Source organism: Ursus americanus, chromosome 27 (genome assembly GCF_024610735.1).
Source record: "Ursus americanus isolate L20-20 chromosome 27, mUrsAme1.1.p, whole genome shotgun sequence".
Classification (NCBI taxonomy): Eukaryota; Metazoa; Chordata; class Mammalia; order Carnivora; family Ursidae; genus Ursus; species Ursus americanus.
Genome location: NC_142153.1, coordinates 9,730,397 through 9,750,731, shown reverse-complemented (window position 1 = coordinate 9,750,731; position 20,335 = coordinate 9,730,397). Strand labels below are relative to the sequence as shown.

Genomic DNA, 20,335 nt, shown 5'->3' with positions numbered 1-20,335 from the left:
GCACATGAGACAGTCTCCAGAATAGATCACATACTGGATCACAAATCAGCCCTCATCAAGTATAAAAAGGTTGAGATCATACCATGCATATTTTCTGACCACAACTCTATGAAACTTGACGTCTACCACAAGAAAAAATTGGGAAAGACCACAAATACATGGAAGTTAAAGAACGTGCTACTGAAGAATGAATGGGTTAACGAGGAAATTAAAGAAGAAATAAGAAAATACATGGAAACAAATGAAAATGAAAACACGATGGTCCAGAACCTTTGGGATGTATCGAAAGTGGTCATAAGGGGAATTATAGAGCAATATAGGCCTACCTCAAGAAGAAAGAAAAATCTCAAGTAAGCAACTTAATCTTGGACGTACAGGAGCTAGAAAAAGAAGAACTAATGAAGCTTAAAGCCAATGGAAGAAGGGAAAATAGTAAAAATTAGAGCAGAAAAAATGATACAGAAACAAAAACATAGATAAGTGAAACCAGGAGCCAGTTCCTTGAAAAAATTAATAAAATTGAAAAACACCTAGCAAGACTTTTCAAGAAAAGAAGAAAAAGGACCCACATTAAAAAAATCACAAATGAGAGAGAAGAAATAAGAACCGATACCATAAACACACAAACAATTATAAGAGAATATTATGAAAAAGAATATGCCAACAAATTGGACAACCTGGAAGAAATGGATAAATTCCTAGAAACATACAAACTACCAAAACTGAAACATGAAGAAATAGAAAACTAAAACAACTAAAAGGAAGCAAAGAAATTGAAACAGGAATCAAAAATCTCCCAACAAAAGTCCAGGGCCAGATGGCTTCAAAGGCAAATTCTACCAAACATTTAAAGAAGAGTTAAAACCAATTCTTCTCAAACTAGTCCAAAAAATATAAATGAAAGGAAAACATTCACATTCATTATATGAGGCCAGTACCAGCCTTATTCCAAAACCATAGAGGTCTCCAGTAAAAAAGAGTACTACACACCAATATCCCTGATGAACATGGATGCCAAAATTCTCAACAAGATACTATCTAATCAGATTCAACAGTACGTTAAAAGGATTATTCACCGCCACCAGGTGGGATTTATTACTGGGTTGCAGGGGTGATTTGACATTCAAAAATCAATCAATGTGATCCACCACCCTAATAAAAGAAAGGAGAGGAACAATATAATCCTCTCAATAGTTGCAGAAAAAGCATTTGACAAAGTACAATATCCATTCTTGATAGAGGGAATGTACCTCAACATCATAATGGCCATATACAAAAAACCCACCACTAATATCATCCTCAATGGGGAAAAACTGAGAGCTTTTCTTTTATAGTCAAGAACAAGACAGAGATGTCCACTCTCAACATTGTTACACAGTACTGGAAGTCCTAGCCTCAGCAATCAGACAACAAAAACAAATAAAAGGCATCCAAATAATCAAGGAAAAAGTCTAACTTTCACTCCTTGCAAACAGCATGATACTCTATATAGAAAACCCAAGACTTCACCGAAAAATTGCCAGAACTGATACACATATTCAATAAAATGGCAGGATACAAAATCGATATATAGAAATCTGTTGCATTTCTATACACCAATAATGAAGCAGAAGAAAGAGAAATCAAGGAATCAATACCATTTACAATTGCACCAGAAACCATAAGATACCTAGGAATAAACCTAACCAAACAGGGAAAATATCTGTACTCTGCAAACTATAAAACACTAATGAATGAAATTGAAGATGACACAAAGAAGTGGAAGAACAGTCCATGCTCATGGACTGGAATAACAAATATTTTTAAAATGTCTATGCTATCCAAAGCAATCTACACATGTAATGCAATCCCTGTGAAAACACTAACAGCCTTTTTCACCAAAACACAAAGAGTCCTGAAATTCTTATGGAACCACAAAAGACCCTGAATTGCCAAAGCAATCTTGAAAAAGAAAAGCAAACCTGGAGGTATCTCAATTCTGGACTTCAAACTATATTACAAAGCTGTAGTCATTAAGATAGTATGCTACTGGCACAAAAACAGATACAGAGATCAATGGAACAGAATAGAAAACCCAGAAATGGACCCACAACTCTATGGTCAACTAATCTTCGACAGAGCAGGAAAGAATATCCAATGGAAAAAAGTTTCTTTAACAAATGGTGCTGGGAAAACTGGACAGCAACATGCAGAAGAATGAAACTGGACCACTTTCTTATACCATACACAAAAATAAACTCAAAATGAATGAAAGACCTAAATGTGGGACCTGAAACCATCAAAATCCTAGAGAAGAACACAGGCAGCAACCTCTTTTACCTCGGCCATGGCAACTTCTTACTAGACACGTTGCCAGAAGCGAGGGAAACAAAAGCAAAAATGAACTATTGTGGGACTTCATCCAGATAAAACCTTCTGCACAGTGAAGAAACAATCAACAAAACTAAAATTCAACCTTTGGAATGGGAGAAGATATTTGCAAAGGGCGTACCTGATAAAGGGTTAGTATTCAAAATCTATAAAGAACTTATCAATGAACTCAACACCCAAAAACAAACAACCCAATCCAGAAATGGGCAGAAGACATGAACAGACATTTTTCCAAAGATGACATCCAGATGGCTAATGGACACATGAAAAGATGCTCAACATCACTGATCATCAGGGAAATATAATTCAAAACAACAATGAGATACCACCTCACACCTGTCAGAATAGCTAAAATTAACAACACAAGAAATAGGTGTTGACAAGGATGCAGAGAGTTGGGAACCCTCCTACACTGTTGGTGGGAACGCAGACTGCTGCAGCCATTCTGGAGAATAGTACAGAGTTTCTGCAAAAAGTTAAAAATTGAACTATGATCCAGCAGTTGCGTACTGGGTATTTCCCCAAAGGATACAGAAATACTGATTTTATCGGATACATGCACTATGAGGTTTATGGCAGCATTATCATCAGCAGCCAAATTATGGAGAGAGAGCCCAAGTGGCCATTGACTGATGAATGGATAAAGACGATGTGGTATATATACACAATGGGATATTACACAGCCATAAAAAGAATGAAATCTTGCCATTTGCAATGGTGTGGATGGATCTAGAGACTAGTATTATGCTATACCAAATGAGTCAGTCAGAGAGAGACAAATGCCATATGATTTCCCTCACGTGTAGAATTTAAGAAATAAAACGGTGAACTGAGGGGGAAAAAAGAGAGGCAAACCATAAAAGAGACTCTTAACTATAGAAAACAGCCTGAAGTTTGTTGGAGGGGAGGTTGGGTGGGGGGATGGGTTAAATGGGTGATGGATATTAAGGAAAGCATTGTTGTGATGAGCACTTGGTGTTTCACGTAAGTGATGAATCACTAAATTCTACAGCAGAAAGCAATGTTACAATGCGTGTTAACTAACTAGAATTTAAATAAAAATTTGGAGAGAAAAAAATGGAAAAAATAAATAATAGCAACGGTTGACTTTCAACTGGAGCTTTTTGCTATAAAGTGCCAATATTGTTGTAATAATTAAATTTGAATGACATCTGAAGATTAGATAATAGTAGTATATAATTATTTCCTGATTTTGAAGGGTCCTTTTTGGAATTAATGTCTACATAGGAATTATACATTAAAATATTTAGAGTTATTAGGATCATATTTGGCAACTTATTCGTCATTGCTTGGGAAAAATTTATTTTTTGGTCTATTTTTGTATCATTTCTCTAAGTTTTAGATTGTTACAAAATTACATAAAAATCCATTAAATAGTACACATAGAAGTACAGAAATATTTCAAAAGGTAATAAAATAAAAGAATGTAGGGCTTTCACATTTTATATAATTAACATTGAGATATTTTAATTGATTTTGTTACCAAAGTACAAATGATTCTGATTTTTCCTGTAACATTATCAACCATTGTTATTTCTTCAGTTTTCCACATATATTTTCTAGTATTTCATTTTCTTAAAATTAGTGCTTATAATAATGATTATAATTGTGATGTTGGCAATCATAATGAAAATAATAATAGGACATATTTAAAGAGAGTTTTTTTGTGTGGCGAATATTATTTGTGCTTTAATATATTTTAACTCATGTCACCTTAACTTCCTCTAGTTGCTAGATGTCTATTACATTGAATTACAGCAGAAATAAACTTACTGCTTTTATTTACAACTTGTATTAAAGATAAAAGTTCTCTCCCTTCCTTCTTGGCTCCTCTGTAAGTGCAGTAGTACAGAATTAACGGTACTTTTCAGTAATTCATAGAGTGTTACTTTGATAGTGATTTTATTCCATTTATCTGAGGAATATAATTTATTTTTAGACGTTCCCATGGTGTAAAGTTTTTTAGCAGTTGCAGCATGGATGAATTTAAACGTATGGTTTCACAGCCTGAATTTGAATGCCTTCAGAATCGAACAGTTCCAGAAGTGGTTTACCAAGGAAGAACTGCAACTTGTGGCAATGGAATTTTGGAACCGCCGGAACAATGTGATTGTGGCCTTGCAGAGGTTAGTGGCAAACATTTACAACTCATCTAAAGATTTGTTTTGTGTTTCTTACGTAATCTTATAACTATAGATGTGATATAGGAGGACTCTTTTTGAAATGCGGCACCATTTTATTAAATACCCAAGGTACAGAGATATGGGGCTTGTGGTAACGGACTCATCCTGAATTTGAAGCATTTGAAAAGTTTAAGTAAAGGGTAAGTGTAACATGGATTAAAGAGGTAAGATTTTCTTTATGGTTTAACCATTAATAGTAATACCCCCCTTTCTGCATCATAAACATCGGTGACGTCAATACTGTAATATTCACCTCAAGCATCTGAATTCCTCAAAGTGCCTGCACTGGTTCACTAAATTACTACGTGTATGTAGTTGTATACCTTCTCATCTCCTAATCTCAATTCTTGCATCTGGGGAAACTTCATTTATTTTAACTTGACTTCACAGAATTGGATTAATAATAATTCTTGGTTTGTTATTGTTATATTTAGCTTTTTGCTGTTAGCCTTTTTTTAAGTTGTGTTTGGTAAAATGGCTAATCATTGCATTTTTGTTGTGCCTGTTTTCATATACTTATGCATGGTGATTTTTTGGAATGTTCCATGTTTGCTTGAGAAATGTAAACTCTTGAATTGTTAGAAACCAAATTCTATACAACCTGATTACATGATAATTTTTAAGTGAATGCCACAAATCTTCTGTATTTTTATAAATGTCATATGCCTGAACTCTTGGTACCTGAGAGATGATATCGATACCTACAACTATGCAGTTGGATTTGCCTATTTCTCAACATACATTGTTCAATTTATGCTTTCTGTCTTTGAAGCTGTTTTATATAGTGGAGACTTATGATTGTTATATCTTCCTAGAAATTTAACTTTTGTTTTCAAATGCTGAATCTCTTTATCTCTAATGTTGCTTTCTGTTTTAAAGTCTGTTTGGTCTGACATATCTTATATCTATGCACATACTTGCTTCTCTCAATCAGTATTCCCCTGATATTTCTCTCTTCTCGTTTAGTTTTTCTCCACTAGTAGTTCAAGATCTACACTGGGTTTTAATTTACTATCCAATCGGCCTTGGATTTATCAGATTATCCTCTTAAACATTATTGTAATTAATGTTTAATTAACTGAAGTCCATAATTTATTCAGATTTCTTTTCTTTTTACCAAATAGCCTCTTTCTGTACCAGGACTTCTCTAGGATACCTCATTACATTTAGCTGTTATGACTCCTTAACACTCCTCTAGATTGCATATTTTTTATAATTTTAGTTGTTTCAAAATGTTCATATTTTCTTTTTTTTTTTTTAAGATTTTATTTATTTATTCGACAGAGATAGAGACAGCCAGTGAGAGAGGGAACACAAGCAGGGGGAGTGGGAGAGGAAGAAGCAGGCTCATAGCAGAGGAGCCTGATGTGGGGCTTGATCCCACAACGCAGGGATCACGCCCTGAGCCAAAGGCAGACACTTAACCACTGTGCCACCCAGGCGCCCCAATATTTTCTATGTTCATTTTGCCACATTTGTTTTTTAATTGAATTTTTGTTCATTTCTTTTGAATCTGTATGCTTTGTTTTTCCTTCTTCCACCATTTATTGCAACAATATAGTGGATCTGCACTTTTTATTTTCCTCTAGTGATTATTCTTGCATCCTTAGCATACATATTTAAGTTGTAACCATATCTAGGCTGCCTCCAAAATAATGGGATTTAACTTACATAAAATTTTGGTAAATACTGCATTTCTGTCACCTCAGTGCTTTACATTAGGAAATACCCTGAAGACTTTATTCTGAAAATACTTCCTTTACTTTACCTTTTGTTTCTTTTGGTTATTAGTATTTCTTTGCATGTCACAGTTCCCTTCTGAAAGGATTTCATTTAAATTATATTCTCTGGGGCGCCTGGGTGGCTCCGTTGTGAAGCATCTGCCTTCGGCTCAGGGAGTGATCCCAGGTCCTGGGATCAAGCCCGAGTCAGGCTCCCTGCTCCTCTGGGAGCCTGCTTCTTCCTCTCCCATTCCCCCTGCTTGTGTTCCCTCTCTCACTGGCTGTCTCTCTCTCTGCCAAATAAATAAATAAAATCTTAAAAAAAAAAGACAAGACTCCTGTTTAAAAAAAATAAATTATATTCTCTTTCTTCATATACTGCAGTATATTTTAGTTCTCTTGAAAAGAAGTTCTCTGCCCACTTCAACAATAAATACTTATGTCATATTCATCTTCTCATTTTATACACATGAAATATATGCATGAAAGATGAGTAAAGTGTGTAATGGATAGATACTTAACAAGCTCCTGAATAATTTGCACTCAGGCCTCATCCAGTAAGTTTGAAAATGATCCCTCTTCTTCAGTTTTCAGGAAGAGTTTAGGAAAGTAAGTATTGAACGTTTGGGGAATGTTTGGAAGAATTCACCAGTGAAGGCATCTGGTCTTGGTCTTAGGTTTTTGATTACTGACCCTATCTCCTTACTAGTAGTCAATCTATTCATATTTTCGATTTCTTCATGATTCAGTTTTGGTATATCTATTTCTAGGAATCTATCCATTTCTACTAAGTTGTTCAATTTATGGACGTCTAATTGTTCATAGTATTCTCTTATGAACCTTTGTATTTCTTGGTATCAGTTGTAACCTCTCCTTTTCCATTTCTGATTTTATTTATGAAACCTCTCTCTCATTTTCTCGGTGAGTCTAGCTTAAAGTTTGTCATAATTTTAATCTTTTGAAAGAATCAGCTCTTAGTGTCGTTGATCTTTTCTATTGGCTTTTCAGTCTCCATTTAATTTATTTCCATTTGATTTTTTAATTTTCTTCCTTCTACTAACTTGTTCTTCTTTTTCTACCTCCTGTAGGTATAAAGTTAGATTGTTTGAGATATTTCTTGTTTCCTGAGATAAGCCTATATTGCTGTGTATTTCTCACTTGGAACTGCTTTTGCTGCATCACATACAGTTTTCTGTGTTGCATATAAATTTTCATTTGTCTCAACATGTATTTCGATTTTTTAAAAATTTCTTCATTGACCTATTGGTTATTCACTAGCATAGTGTTTTACCGCCACATATTCGTAATTTTTCCAGTTTTCTTCTTGCAATAGATTTCTTCTTTCATAACTTTGTCAGAAAAGGTGTTTGACAAGATTTTAGTCTTCTTAAAACTACTGAGAGTTCCTTTGTGGACAACACATGATCTAAAATGGAGACCGTTTCATATGCATTGGAGAAAAATATGTATTCTTGCTGCTTTTGGATGGAATGTTGATTTATTAGTCCATCTCATCAAATGTGTATTTTTCTTTCTTAGAAAATTATAATAATTCTGAAATTCAGAAATCTACATAATATATTGTTAAAATTGTGTGAAATTTTTTTTCTCTCCAAATTTTCATTTAAACTCCAGTTAGTTAACAGGCAATGTAATATTATTTTCAGTAGTAGAATTTAGTGATTCATCACTTACATACAACACCCAGTGCTCATCACAACAACTGCCCTCCTTAATACCCACCACCCATTTAGACCATCCGCTGCCCACCTATCCTCCATAAACCCTCAATTTATTGTCTATAGTTAAGAGTTTCTTTTATGGTTTGCCTCTCTGTTTTTTCCCCTAAGTTCACTGTTTTATTTCTTAAGTTCTACATGTGAGGGAAATCATATGGCATTTATCTTTCCCCGACTGACTTATTTCTCATAGCATAATATTCTCTAGATCCATCCACATCATTGCATCATTGCAAATGGCAAGATTTCATTCTTTTCATGGCTGAGTAATGTCCCATTATATATATGTGTGTGTGTGTGTGTGTGTGTGTGTGTGCGCACCCCACATCTTCTTTTTTTATTTCTATGTAAAATTTAGAATCAACTTTTCTATTTCTACTACACCCCCTAAAGAAAAAACATAATTCTGCTGGATTTTTGATTGGGATTTTTAAAAATCTATAGAAGCATTTGTGGAGAATGGACATATTCATAATGTTCTGATTTTCAAACTGTGAGCATGACATATTGTTCCATTTATTTAGCTATCTTTAATTCTTAAAGTTAACCCTAAATATTTCATGTTTTTGAATGTTATTGTAAAGTGAGTACTTATAAAAAATATTAATTCCCAGCATCTTTTACAGGCATATAGAAATAGAATTAAATCATGAAAGTTGTACATTCCTCCTGTTAATGTTATTTTGAATGATTTATATTTTGAAAAATACTTATAAAATATCTGAATCAGAATTATCAACTGAAATGAGTATATGAAAAAGAATATGCTTCTGGAGTTTATTCCAGAAATAGAGGAACATTTCAGTATTTTTCAACTTAGATTTTTAAATTTACAAAGACAGAAAAAGTGTGAGATATTACATATTGAAGAGAATTTGATAATGGTTTGGACAACTAGGAGAAAAGAAAATTTCCTTTTGATTAAATTCTCAATGATGAACTTTGGCTACCTATTTTATAAAGTTTTGGCTTCCAGTCCCATGATAGAATTCTATTCCTAAAGTACAGGTGTCCTTACAAGTCAATTTCTAAGGCAGTCATTTAGTCTAGATTTACACTATTGATTGAGTATTGGGAAAACTTGCTCTCCACTAATAGGCTCTCTCTTTGATACTAGCCTTGGAATTCCCTGTGATGTCATTGATTTATGTCCCCCCCCACATTAATATTTAGTGTGTATTTGATCTGCTATCTTCCCTAAATACTCTTGATAATTTTTCATTAAAATATTTATATTCTGAAGCATAACACACTTTTGTTAATATTGAAATACAAAAATGAAAAAAGAATATCATCTGACTCCTGTAAATTTAAAACATGTTATATAGTAATAAAGGTTTGCTATACTTTAATAATACACTTTGTAGTTAGTGTAATTGAAGACATTGTATCTAATTTTATATAAAATATTACATGATAAACACAGTATTACAAAGATCAGGAATAAATTGTTTTATAAAGGCACCTGATAAATTTATCTAGTATTTTGGAAGATCCCTCATTACAGTTTCTCTTACAATATACCACTTAAAATAATTCCATGTATTATAGTTTTCAGAGTACAGGTTTATTCCTAGGTGTTTGGGGTTTTTTTTGTGTGTGTGTGTGTGTGCAATTATAAATGGTGTTTTCTAATTTTTCTTTCTGCTGTTTTGTTATTAGCATATAGAAACACTACTGATTTCTAGGTATTAATTTTGGATCCTGCAATTTTATTGAATTCATTTATTACTTCTAGTAGTTTTTTGGTAGAATTTTTGGGACTTTCTGAGTATAATATTATGTTATTTGCAAATGGAGGCAGCTCAACTTATGCCTCTTATTTCTTGTCTGATTGCTGTGGCTAGGACTTCTAATACTTTGTTGAATAAAAGTGTTAAGAGTGGATATCCTTGTGTTTGGTCTTAGAAGGAAAGCTGTAAGTTTTTCCACATTGAGTATGATATTAGATGTAGTGAAAGATCTGTACTCTGAAAACTGAAAAAACATTGATGAAAAAAACTGAATATGATACTAAACAAATGGAAAGATAGTCCATGAGCATGGATTAGAAAAATTCGTATTGTTAAAGTGTCCATATTACCTAAAGCAATCTACAGATTCAGTACAATTCCTATCAAAACACCAATAACATTTTTCACAGAACTAACACGAATAACACTAAAATTTATATGGAATCACAGAAGACCCTGAATAGCCAAAGTGATCTTGAGAGAGAAGAACAAAGATGGAGGTATCACAATCCCAGATTCCAAGATATGCTACAAAGAGGTAGTAATCAAAACAGTACGGTTCTGGCACAAAAATAGACACATCAATCAATAGAACAGAATCAACAGCCCAGAAATAAATGCACATTTATAGGGTCAATTAGTCTGACAAAGGAGGCAAGACTATGTAATGGGGAAAAGACAGTCTCAACACAAATAGTGATGGAAAAACTGAATGGCTATAATGCAAACGAATGAAACTTGACCACTTTCTTAAACTATACACAAAAATAAACTCAAAATGAATTAAAGACCCAAATGTGAGACCTGAAACCACAATAAGACTAGAAGGGATGTTTACAGTAGTAATTGCTATGGCACTGATCATAGCAACATTTTTCTAGATATGTCTCCTCAGGTCAAGGGAAAAAAATAAAAACAAACTTTTGAGACTTACATCAAAATGAAAAGCTTATGTATAGCCAAGGAAACCATTAAAAAAAAAAAGGCACAGAGGCTCCAGGAAGATGGCAGAGTAGGAGGACCCTAAGCTCACCTTGTCCCGTGTTCACAACTAGACGTCACTCATATCTGACTCAGTAAACCAGAGCGTGATCTGAAGACTGGCAGAACAAACTCCACAACTAAATGTAGGGAAGAAGCCGAACCTGAGAGGTTAGAAAGGGCAGAAACAGTGGCTGGGAGCTGCCTGCAGGAGGGAGTTGAAGTCATGGAGAGTGGAAAACACCAGCGAGCCCTCATGGGGAAAATGAATCCCCATAATGTCTGGCCTTGAAAACTGTGGGGACTGAATTCTGTGAGTTTGTATACCCAGGGGGGCTTGGAACCTAGAGCTTTCAAAGTCGGCTGACTCAGCCCTGGACTAGCCTGGAGGGCAAGTGATAGCTAAGTCCCCACCCTTAAAAAGACAACAGTCTGCAGAGAGGCAATATAGAATAGACAGTTTGCACAACACCTGGGGCAAATGGGAGAGATATCTCTTTATAAGGATTTTAGAGCATGTTGGGGGTCTTCTCTGGGAACAAAGGAGCTGGCATCTACCATTTTCCTCCCCAACCCCCCAGCATAGACAGAGAGACAGCGGCAGAAGGTGGTGCTACATATGCACTTGCTACCTAACCTGCTAACACTGTGCCCCACCCACTGAGGACACGCCCACTCCAAGCCTTCTAGCTTCAGAACTGGGCTTAGCATGAATTGTTTTAATGCTGCACACCCTGTCCAAACGCTGCCTCCAGGCACTACATCCCCCCTGGCGTGACCATTGCCTAGGGGATTCAGTTTAGGACTAATGGGTCAGTGCAGAATTTGCTCACTGCTTTGTGTGCCCCACCCACCCACTACAGGTAGAGACACCACAAATCCTCAGCTTCCGCCACAATTCATGCCCAGCCACCAGGGACACAGACACCACATGACCTAGGTTGTCACCACTGCAGCATGCCACCTGTAGAGGCTGCTTTTAGGCAAACGGTCTTGTACAATGGAAAGTAGAAAGGGCCCACAGTGACCACCTGGCTGAATACAGACAGGCCCATCAGGTGACCCACCTCAAAACATCCAGAGGCCCTAACTAACCAATAAGGTACTTAGAACTAGGCACAGTTACCAAAAGACCTCCTCACCTTCCCACTTTAAATATGGTCCCCACCCACTGCCTTGTTGCAGACAGCCTCTCCTTTGCTGTGTATTCCCCCCACCCCTATTCCTTGCAGTGTATTCAATAAACTTCTACCTCCTTTGTTCTGCCTTGGGTGAATCCTTTCACTGCCCAATCATTGGTTTTCACCCAATCACTGTCCCACATTTGGGGGCCTCCATCCGATTGAGAGAGACACCACACTGCATCCCCATCTGCTGCTGCTAACCTAGTCACCGCTCTGCTTTGGGTTCAGCAGACTAGTGGTTCAACACAAATTTTGTTAATGCTGTGAGTGCCTTATCCAGCCACCACCTTTCTCTGCGCCCAGCCCCCGTGCTCACAGATGCCTTACATGGTGGCCAGCCACTACGTGATCCTGGCCACCTTGGTAGCCATACACACTGTGCCCTGGATGCTGCCACTAACATGCACCATGCCCTGGCCACTGCTGTACTTTGGGGGAATCTAGGCCTAGGACTAGCGGCTAAGTGCAAATTTTGCTAAGACCACCACCCCACTGTGAGCCCTCCTGCTATTATGACCCTGAGAGCTAGACTACCTGGGTTTTCTTAACACCACAGAAAACAAGCACAACCCACAACAGGAAGAGAATCAGTACAGAAGTCTGGTCTGAAAGGAAAAGATACTGAGACACAATAGTGGGACAGAAGCAACACACATAGGAGACTCCTCTGAGTCTGTTCTAGTGAACAGAGGACACTGCACTGCAGGGCGCTGCAGGATCTCTTCTATTTCATAAAGCTACTACTTTCAAGAGCAAAGGATATAGATGACTTTCCTAACACACAGAAACAGAGAGGTAGACAAAATGAGATAGAGGAATTTGTCCCAAATGAAAGAACATGGCAAAATCACAGCAGGAGATCTAAATGACACAGAAATAAGTAATATGCCTGATAGAGAATTTAATGGTTATAAAGATACTCACTGGACTTCAGAAAAAAGTGGAGGACATCAGTGAGACCCCGGACAAAAAGATAAAAAATAACGTATCCGAGATGAAGAACTCAACAAATGAAATTTAAAATACATGAATGGATTAAATAGTAGGTTACAGGAAGCAGAGGAATGTATCAGTGACCTAGAGGATAGAACAGAAAGCAATCAAGCTGAACAAGGGAGTGACCAACAAATACTGGATAATGAGAATACACCTAGAGAACTCGATGACTCCATCAAGGATTATCACATCCACATTTTAGAGATAACAGAAGGGAAAGAGAGAGAAAGGGGGGCTGAAAATGTCCTTGAAGAAGTAATAGCTGAAAACATCCTAAGTCTGGGGACGGAAATAGACATCCAATTTCAGGAGGCAGAGAGAGCCCCTGACAAATTCAACCCAAAAAAGTCCATACCAAGCCACTAGTAATTAAAATGGCAAAAAATAATGATAAAGAATTTGAAAGGTTACGGGGAGAGAGTTAAGATGGCAGAGGAGTAGGGGTCCTCTTTTTCAGCTGGTTCGCTGAATCAAGCTGGATAGGTACCAGACCATCCTGAACACCCACGGAATCAGCCTGAGATGCAGGAAGATACATCTGGATCTCTACAGATGATCATCCTCAGCACTGAGTATTGAGGTACGAAGCGGGGAGCCATGAATCCACGCACAGATATTGGAAGATAAACAGAAGGGGGAGGGAGCCTCTGTGCTCGAGCGCCGGGAAGCAGTAGCCACCTGCACTGGGGAGCAGGCTGACTCGCGGACTGGCACCAGCGAGAGAGCAGATTGAGACCGTGAGCCGCAGAACGCACGCGACCAGAATGAAAACCGGAGCTCCGGAGTGCGCATGAACCACACTGAAACAGAGCTGCTGAGCGTGCGCGCGGCGGTGGCTGGCAGCTGGCGGTGTTAGAAACACAATGAACAGACATGAGAGCCCTGGAAGTGAGGGCTGGGACTCCGGCTGTGGGGCACACATCCCGGGATACTGTAGGGCTTAGCAGCACCAACAGAAACAGAGTTAAAGTGGCCAGAAGAGCTCAGTGGAGTGAGGACTGCAATCTCTCTGTTTTGAGACAGAACCTGGGATTCGGCTACTGCTGCTCTGACTCTCAGAAGAGGCACAGCAAACTGCCAGGGGATGCTGCCAGAGAACAAAAGCCTGGAAATACTGGCTCACAGTGTGCGCATCCCCATCCCCCCTCGCAGAGGACAGGGAGACTCTACACAAACAGGGTGGCCTGAGTATCTGTGCGGCAGGCCCCTCCCCAAGAAGGCAGGCTGAAGAATCAAGCCCACATCCCTAAGGTCCCTATAAAACAAGTGCACACTGCCTGGGTCCTGGTCAATAAACTGGGCTCTGGACAATCCACAACTTCTCCTCAGCACAATGACAAGCAGGAGAAATCCCCCCAGCAAAGAAAAGACAATGAGTCTGTGGCCTCTGCCACGGAACTGATGGATATGGATATGACCAAATTATCAGAAATGGAGTTCAAAGTAACAATGGTCAAGAAGATGTATAGACTTGTAAAAAATAATAACGAAAATTTAACGAGAATATAGAATCTCTAGGAAATGAGAGTGAATCTGGCAGAAATTAAAAATGCTATGAATCAAATGCAGTCAAAACTAGATGCTCTGACAGCAAGGTTAAATGAAGCAGAAGATGAATCAGTGAATTGAAGGATGAGTTGGTAGAATAGAAAGCTAAAACAGAAACGTGGCTCAAAAAAATCCAATCTCAAGAATGTAGGTTACTGGGGAGATTACTGACTCAATGAAACATTCCAATGTCAGAATCATCAGCATTCCCCAGGGGGTGGAGAAAGAGAGAGGTCTAGAAGAGATATTTGAACAAATTGTAGCTGAGAACTTCACTAAACTGGCAAAGGAAACAAGCATTCATGTCCAAGAGGCAGAGAGGACCCCTCCCAATCTCAACCACAACAAACCTATGCCATGTCACGTCATAGTGCATTTTGCAAATATTAGATCCAAGGATACAGTATTGAAAGCGGCCAGGGCGAAGAAATTTCTCATGTACCAAGGCAAAGGTATCAGAATTATGTCAGAGCTGTCTATACAAACCTGGAATGAGAGAAAGGGTTGTGGGGGCATTTTTAAAGCTCTTTCAGAGAAAAACATGCAGCCAAGGATCCTTTATCCAGCAAGGCTGTCATTCAGAATTGATGGAGAGATAAGGACCTTCCAGAATCACCAGTCACTGACCAATTTCGTAACCATGAAACCAGCCCTACAGGAGATTTTAAGGGGGGTTCTATAAAAGTAAAAAGGCCACAAGAGTGATACAGAACAGAAAGTTACAATCTATAGAAACAAAGACTTTACAAGCAACAGGACATCATTAAAATCATATCTCTCAATAATCACTCTCAATGTGAATGGCCTAAATGCTACCATAAAACACCACAGGGTGGCAGATTGGATTGAAAGACAGACCCATCCATTTGCTGTCTACAAGAAATTCATTTTGAACCTAAGGATACATCCAGACTGAAAGTAAAGGGATGGAAACCATCCTTCATGCCAATGGACCTCAAAAGAAAGCTGGGGTAACAATTCTAAAATCAGACAGATTGGATTTTAAACTAAAGACTATAGTTAGAGATACAGTAGGGAACTATATTATTCTTAAAGGATGTATCCAACAAGTGGATATGACAATTATAAATATCTATGCCCCCAACAGGGGAGCAGCAAGATACACAAGCCTACTCTTAACCAGAATAAAGAGACATATAGATAAAAATACGTTAATAGTAGGGGACCTCAACCCTCCACTATCAGCAATAGATAGATGACCTAAGCAGAAATGAACAAAGAAACAAGAGCTTTGAATGCCATACTAGATCAGATGGACCTCATAGATATTTATAGAACACTACACCCCAGAACAACAGAATACTCATTCTATTCTAATGTACATGGAACATTCTCCAGAATAGATCATGTTTTGGTCACAAAACCAGTCTCAACTGATACCAAAAGAAATTATTCCCTGCGTATTCTCAGACCACAATGCTTTGAAATTGGAACTCAATCACAAGGAAAAATTTGGAAGAAACTCAAATACTTGGAAACTAAGAACCATCCTGCTCAGGAATGATTCAATAAACCAGGAAATCAAAAATCAATTTAAACAATTTATGGAGACCAACAAGAATGAAAACACAATGGTCCAAAACGTATGGGACACCGAAAAGGCAGTCCTAAGGGGAAAACACATAGCCATCCAAGCCTCACTCAAAAGAATAAAAAAATCTAAAATGCAGTTTTTATATTCTCACCTCAAGAAGCTGGAACAGCAATAGAAGAACAAGCTTAATACACGCACAAGAAAGCAGTTCATCAAGGTTAGAGCAGAGATCAATGTATTAGAAACCAGGAGCACAGTTGAGCAGATCAACAGAACTAGAAGCTGGTTCTTTGAAAGAATAAATAAAATAGATAAGCCACTGGCAAGACTTATCCAAAAGAAAAGAGAAAGGTCCCAAATTAATAAAATTATGAATGAAAAGGGAGATGTCACAACCAATACCAATGAAAAAGGAAGGATTATTAGAAACTTTTATCAACAGCTTTATGCCAATAAATTAAACAGCCTGGAAGAGATGGAGGCCTTCCTGGAAAACTATAAACTACCAAGACTGAAACAGAAAGAAATTGATTTTTTTAAACAAACCAATTAATTATGAAGAGGTTGACGCAGTGATTAAAAACCTTCCAAAAAACAAAACTCCAGGACCTGATGGATTTTCTGGGGAATTCTACCAAACATTCAAAGAAGAAATAATACCTATTCTCCTAAAGCTGTTTCAAAAATTAGAAACAGAAGGAAATCTACCAAACTCATTCTATGAGGCCAATATTATCTTGATCCTCAAACCAAGCAAAGACCCCATCAAAAAGGAGAATTACAGCCCGATATCCCTGAATATGGACGCCAAAATTCTCAACAAGATCCTAGGTAATAGGATCCAACAGTACATTTATAGGATTATTCATCATGACCAAGTGGGATTCATCCCTGGGAAGCAAGAGTGGTTCAACATTCGCAAATCTATCAGTGTGATAGATTATATCAACAAGAAAAAAGCCAAGAATCATATCCTCTCAATAGATGCAGAAAAAGCTTTTGACAAAATACAGCATCTTTCCTGATTAAAACACTTCAGAGTGTAGGGATAGAGGGTACATTCCTCAATCTCATAAAAACCATCTATGAAAAGCCTACAGCAAATATCATTCTCAATGGGGAAAAGCTGGAAGCCTTTCCCTTAAGATCAGGACCACGACAAGGATGCCCACTCTCACCATTGTTATTCAACATAGTACTAGAAGTCCTTGCAACAGCGATCAGACAACAAAAAGGGATAAAAGGTATCCAAATCAGCAAAGAAGAAGTCAAACTGTCCCTCTTCGCAGATGACATGATACTCTATATGGAAAACCCAAAAGAATCAATCCCAAACTACTAGAAGTTATAGAGCAATTCAGTAATGTGGCAGGATACAAAATCAATGCTCAGAAATCAGTTGCATTTCTATACACGAACCGAAGAAAGAGAAATTAGGGAATTGATTCCATTTACAATAGCACAAAAAATCATACGTTATCTTGGAATTAACTTAACCAGAGATGTAAAGGATCTATATTCTAGAAAGTACAAATCACTCTTTTTTTTTTAAAGATTATTTATTTATTTATTTGACAGAGATAGAGACAGCCAGTGAGAGAGGGAACACAAGCAGGGGGAGTGGGAGAGGAAGAAGCAGGCTCATAGAGGAGGAGCTTGACGTGGGGCTCGAACCTGGAATGCCAGGATCACGCCCAAGCCAAAGGCAGATGCTTTAACCGCTGTGCTACCCAGGCACCCCAAATCACTCTTGAAAGACATTGAAGAAGACACAAAAAGATGGAAAGACATTGAAGAAGACACAAAAAGATGGAAAAATGGAAAGACATTGAAGAAGACACAAAAAGATGGAAAAATATTCCATGCTCATGCATTGGAAGAGTTAACATAGTTAAATGTCCATGCTACCCAGAGCAATCTACACTTTCAATGCCATTCAGATCAAAATACCAATGACATTTTTCAAAGAACTGGAACAAACAGCCCTTTAATTTGTGTGGAACCAGGAAAGGCCCCAAATCACCAAGGAATTGTTGAAAAGGAAAAACAAAGCTGGGGGCATCACAATGCCAGATTTCAAGCTGTACTACAAAGCTGTGATCACCAAGACAGCATGGTACTGGCACAAAAACAGACACATAGACCAATGGAACAGAATAGAGAACTCAGAAATGGATACTCGGCTCTTTGGGCAACTAATCTTTGATAAAGCAGGAAAAAACATCGGGTCGAAAAAAGACAGTCTCTTCAATAAATGGTGCTGGGAAAATTGGACAGCTACATGCAAAAGAATGAAACTTGACCACTCTCTCATACCATACACAAAGATAAACTTCACATGGATGAAAGACCTCTATGTCAGACAGGAATCCATCAAAATCCTAGAGGAGAGCATAGGCAGCAACCTCTTTGACATTGGCCATAGACACTTTTTCATGACATATCTCCAAACTCAAGAGTAACAAAAGAAAAAATGAACTTGTGGGACTTCATCAATATCAAAATCTTCTGCACAGCCAAGGAAAGAGTCAAAAAAACTAAGAGGCAGCCCACGGAATGGGACAATATATTTGCAACTGACACTACAGATAAAAGTCTGGTATCCAAGATCTACAAAGAACTTCTCAAACTCAATACAGAAGAAACAAATAAACAAATCATAAAATGGGCAGAAGATATGAACAGACAGTTTTCCAATGAAGACATACAAATGGCTAACAGACACATGAAAAATGTTCAAAATCATTAGCCATCAGGGAAACTCAAATCAAAACCACACTGAGATACCACCTTACGCCAGTTAGAATGGCAAAAATTGACAAGGCAAGAAACAACAATTGCTGGAGAGGATGTGGAGAAAGGGGATCCCTCCTACATTGTTGGTGGGAATGCAAGCTGATACAACCACTCTGGAAAACAGCATAGAAGTCCCTTAAAAAGTTAAAAATTGAGCTACCCTATGACCCAGCAATTGCACTACTGGGTATTTACCCCAAAGATACAGACATAGTGAAGAAAAGGGCCATAAGCACCCCAATGTTCATAGCAGCATTGTCCACAATAGCTAAATTGTGGAAGGAACTGAGATGCCCTTCAACAGATGACTGGATTAAGAAGATGTGGTCCATATATAAAATGGAATAATACTCAGCCATCAAAAAGAAAGTTTTCTCAACATTTGCTGCAACACAGACGGGACTGGAGGAGATAATGCTAAGTGAAATAAGTCTAGCAGAGAAAGACAATAATTATATGGTGTCACTCATCTACGGAACATAAGAAGTAGGAAGATTGGTAGGAGAAGAAAAGGATAAAGAAAGGGGGAGTAATCTGAAGGGGGAATGAAGCACGAGAGACTATGGACTCATAGAAACTAACTGAGGGCTTCAGAGGGGAGGGGGGTGGGGGAATGGGATAGGCTGGTGATGGGTAGTAAGGAGGGCACATATTGCATGGTGCACTGGGTGTTATACACAACTAATGAATCATGGAACTTTACATCAAAAACCAGGGATGTAATGTACGGTGACTAACACAATATAATAAAAAATATTATTATTAAAAAAAAAAGAATTTGAAAGGTTATAAGAGAATTAAAGCCAGTTACATACAAAGGAAACCCCATAAGGCTGTAAGGTGACTTTTCAGCAGGAGTTTCATAGGCCAGAAGGGAGTGGCATGATGCATTCAAAGTGCTGAGGGAAAAATCTGTATCCAAGAATACTCTATACAGCAAGGCTATCATTCAGAAGAGAGGAGATGTACCTTCTCAATAAAAAACTAAAGGATTTTATTATCACTGAACCAGCTTTACAAGAAATATTAAAGAGGTCCCGTTGAATGGAAATGAAAGACCATAAGTAAGAACATGGAAAATAAAACAAAAAAGCAGTAAAAATAAGTGTTTCTGTAAAAGTCAATCAAGGTATTCATAAAATAATAGGATATAAAATATGGTGCCAAATATCTGAAATGTGTAGGGGAGAGGAGTGAAGAATGAATTCAAAATTAAGTGACCATCAGTTTAATATAGACTGCTAATTGCAGAAGATGTTATATATAAATTGAATAGTAACACAAATCAAAAAACAGTAATAGATATGCCAAAAATAGAGTAAGATATTCACTAAAAGATATTTAGTATGTCACTAGAGAAAACCAACATGCCATGGAAGAGATAAAAAGAAGAGATCAGAGAAAAGGTACCAAAACAACCACAAATCAAGTAACAAAATGGTAATAAATACATACCTATCAATAATTACTTTGAATATAAGTGGACTAAACAATCAAGAGTCAGAAGG

General features: G+C 37.5%; 1 protein-coding gene across 1 annotated transcript in view; it reads left to right on the top strand.

Moving 5' to 3' along the window:
- LOC123780383 (A disintegrin and metallopeptidase domain 3-like) overlaps positions 1-20,335 on the top strand; it is a 118,949-nt gene that overhangs the window by 58,871 nt on the left and 39,743 nt on the right. Inside the window, exon 12 of the mRNA XM_087856328.1 lies at positions 4,331-4,517. Coding sequence (XP_087712454.1) covers positions 4,331-4,517 — 187 coding nt within the window. The remainder of the gene's footprint in view (positions 1-4,330; positions 4,518-20,335) is intronic.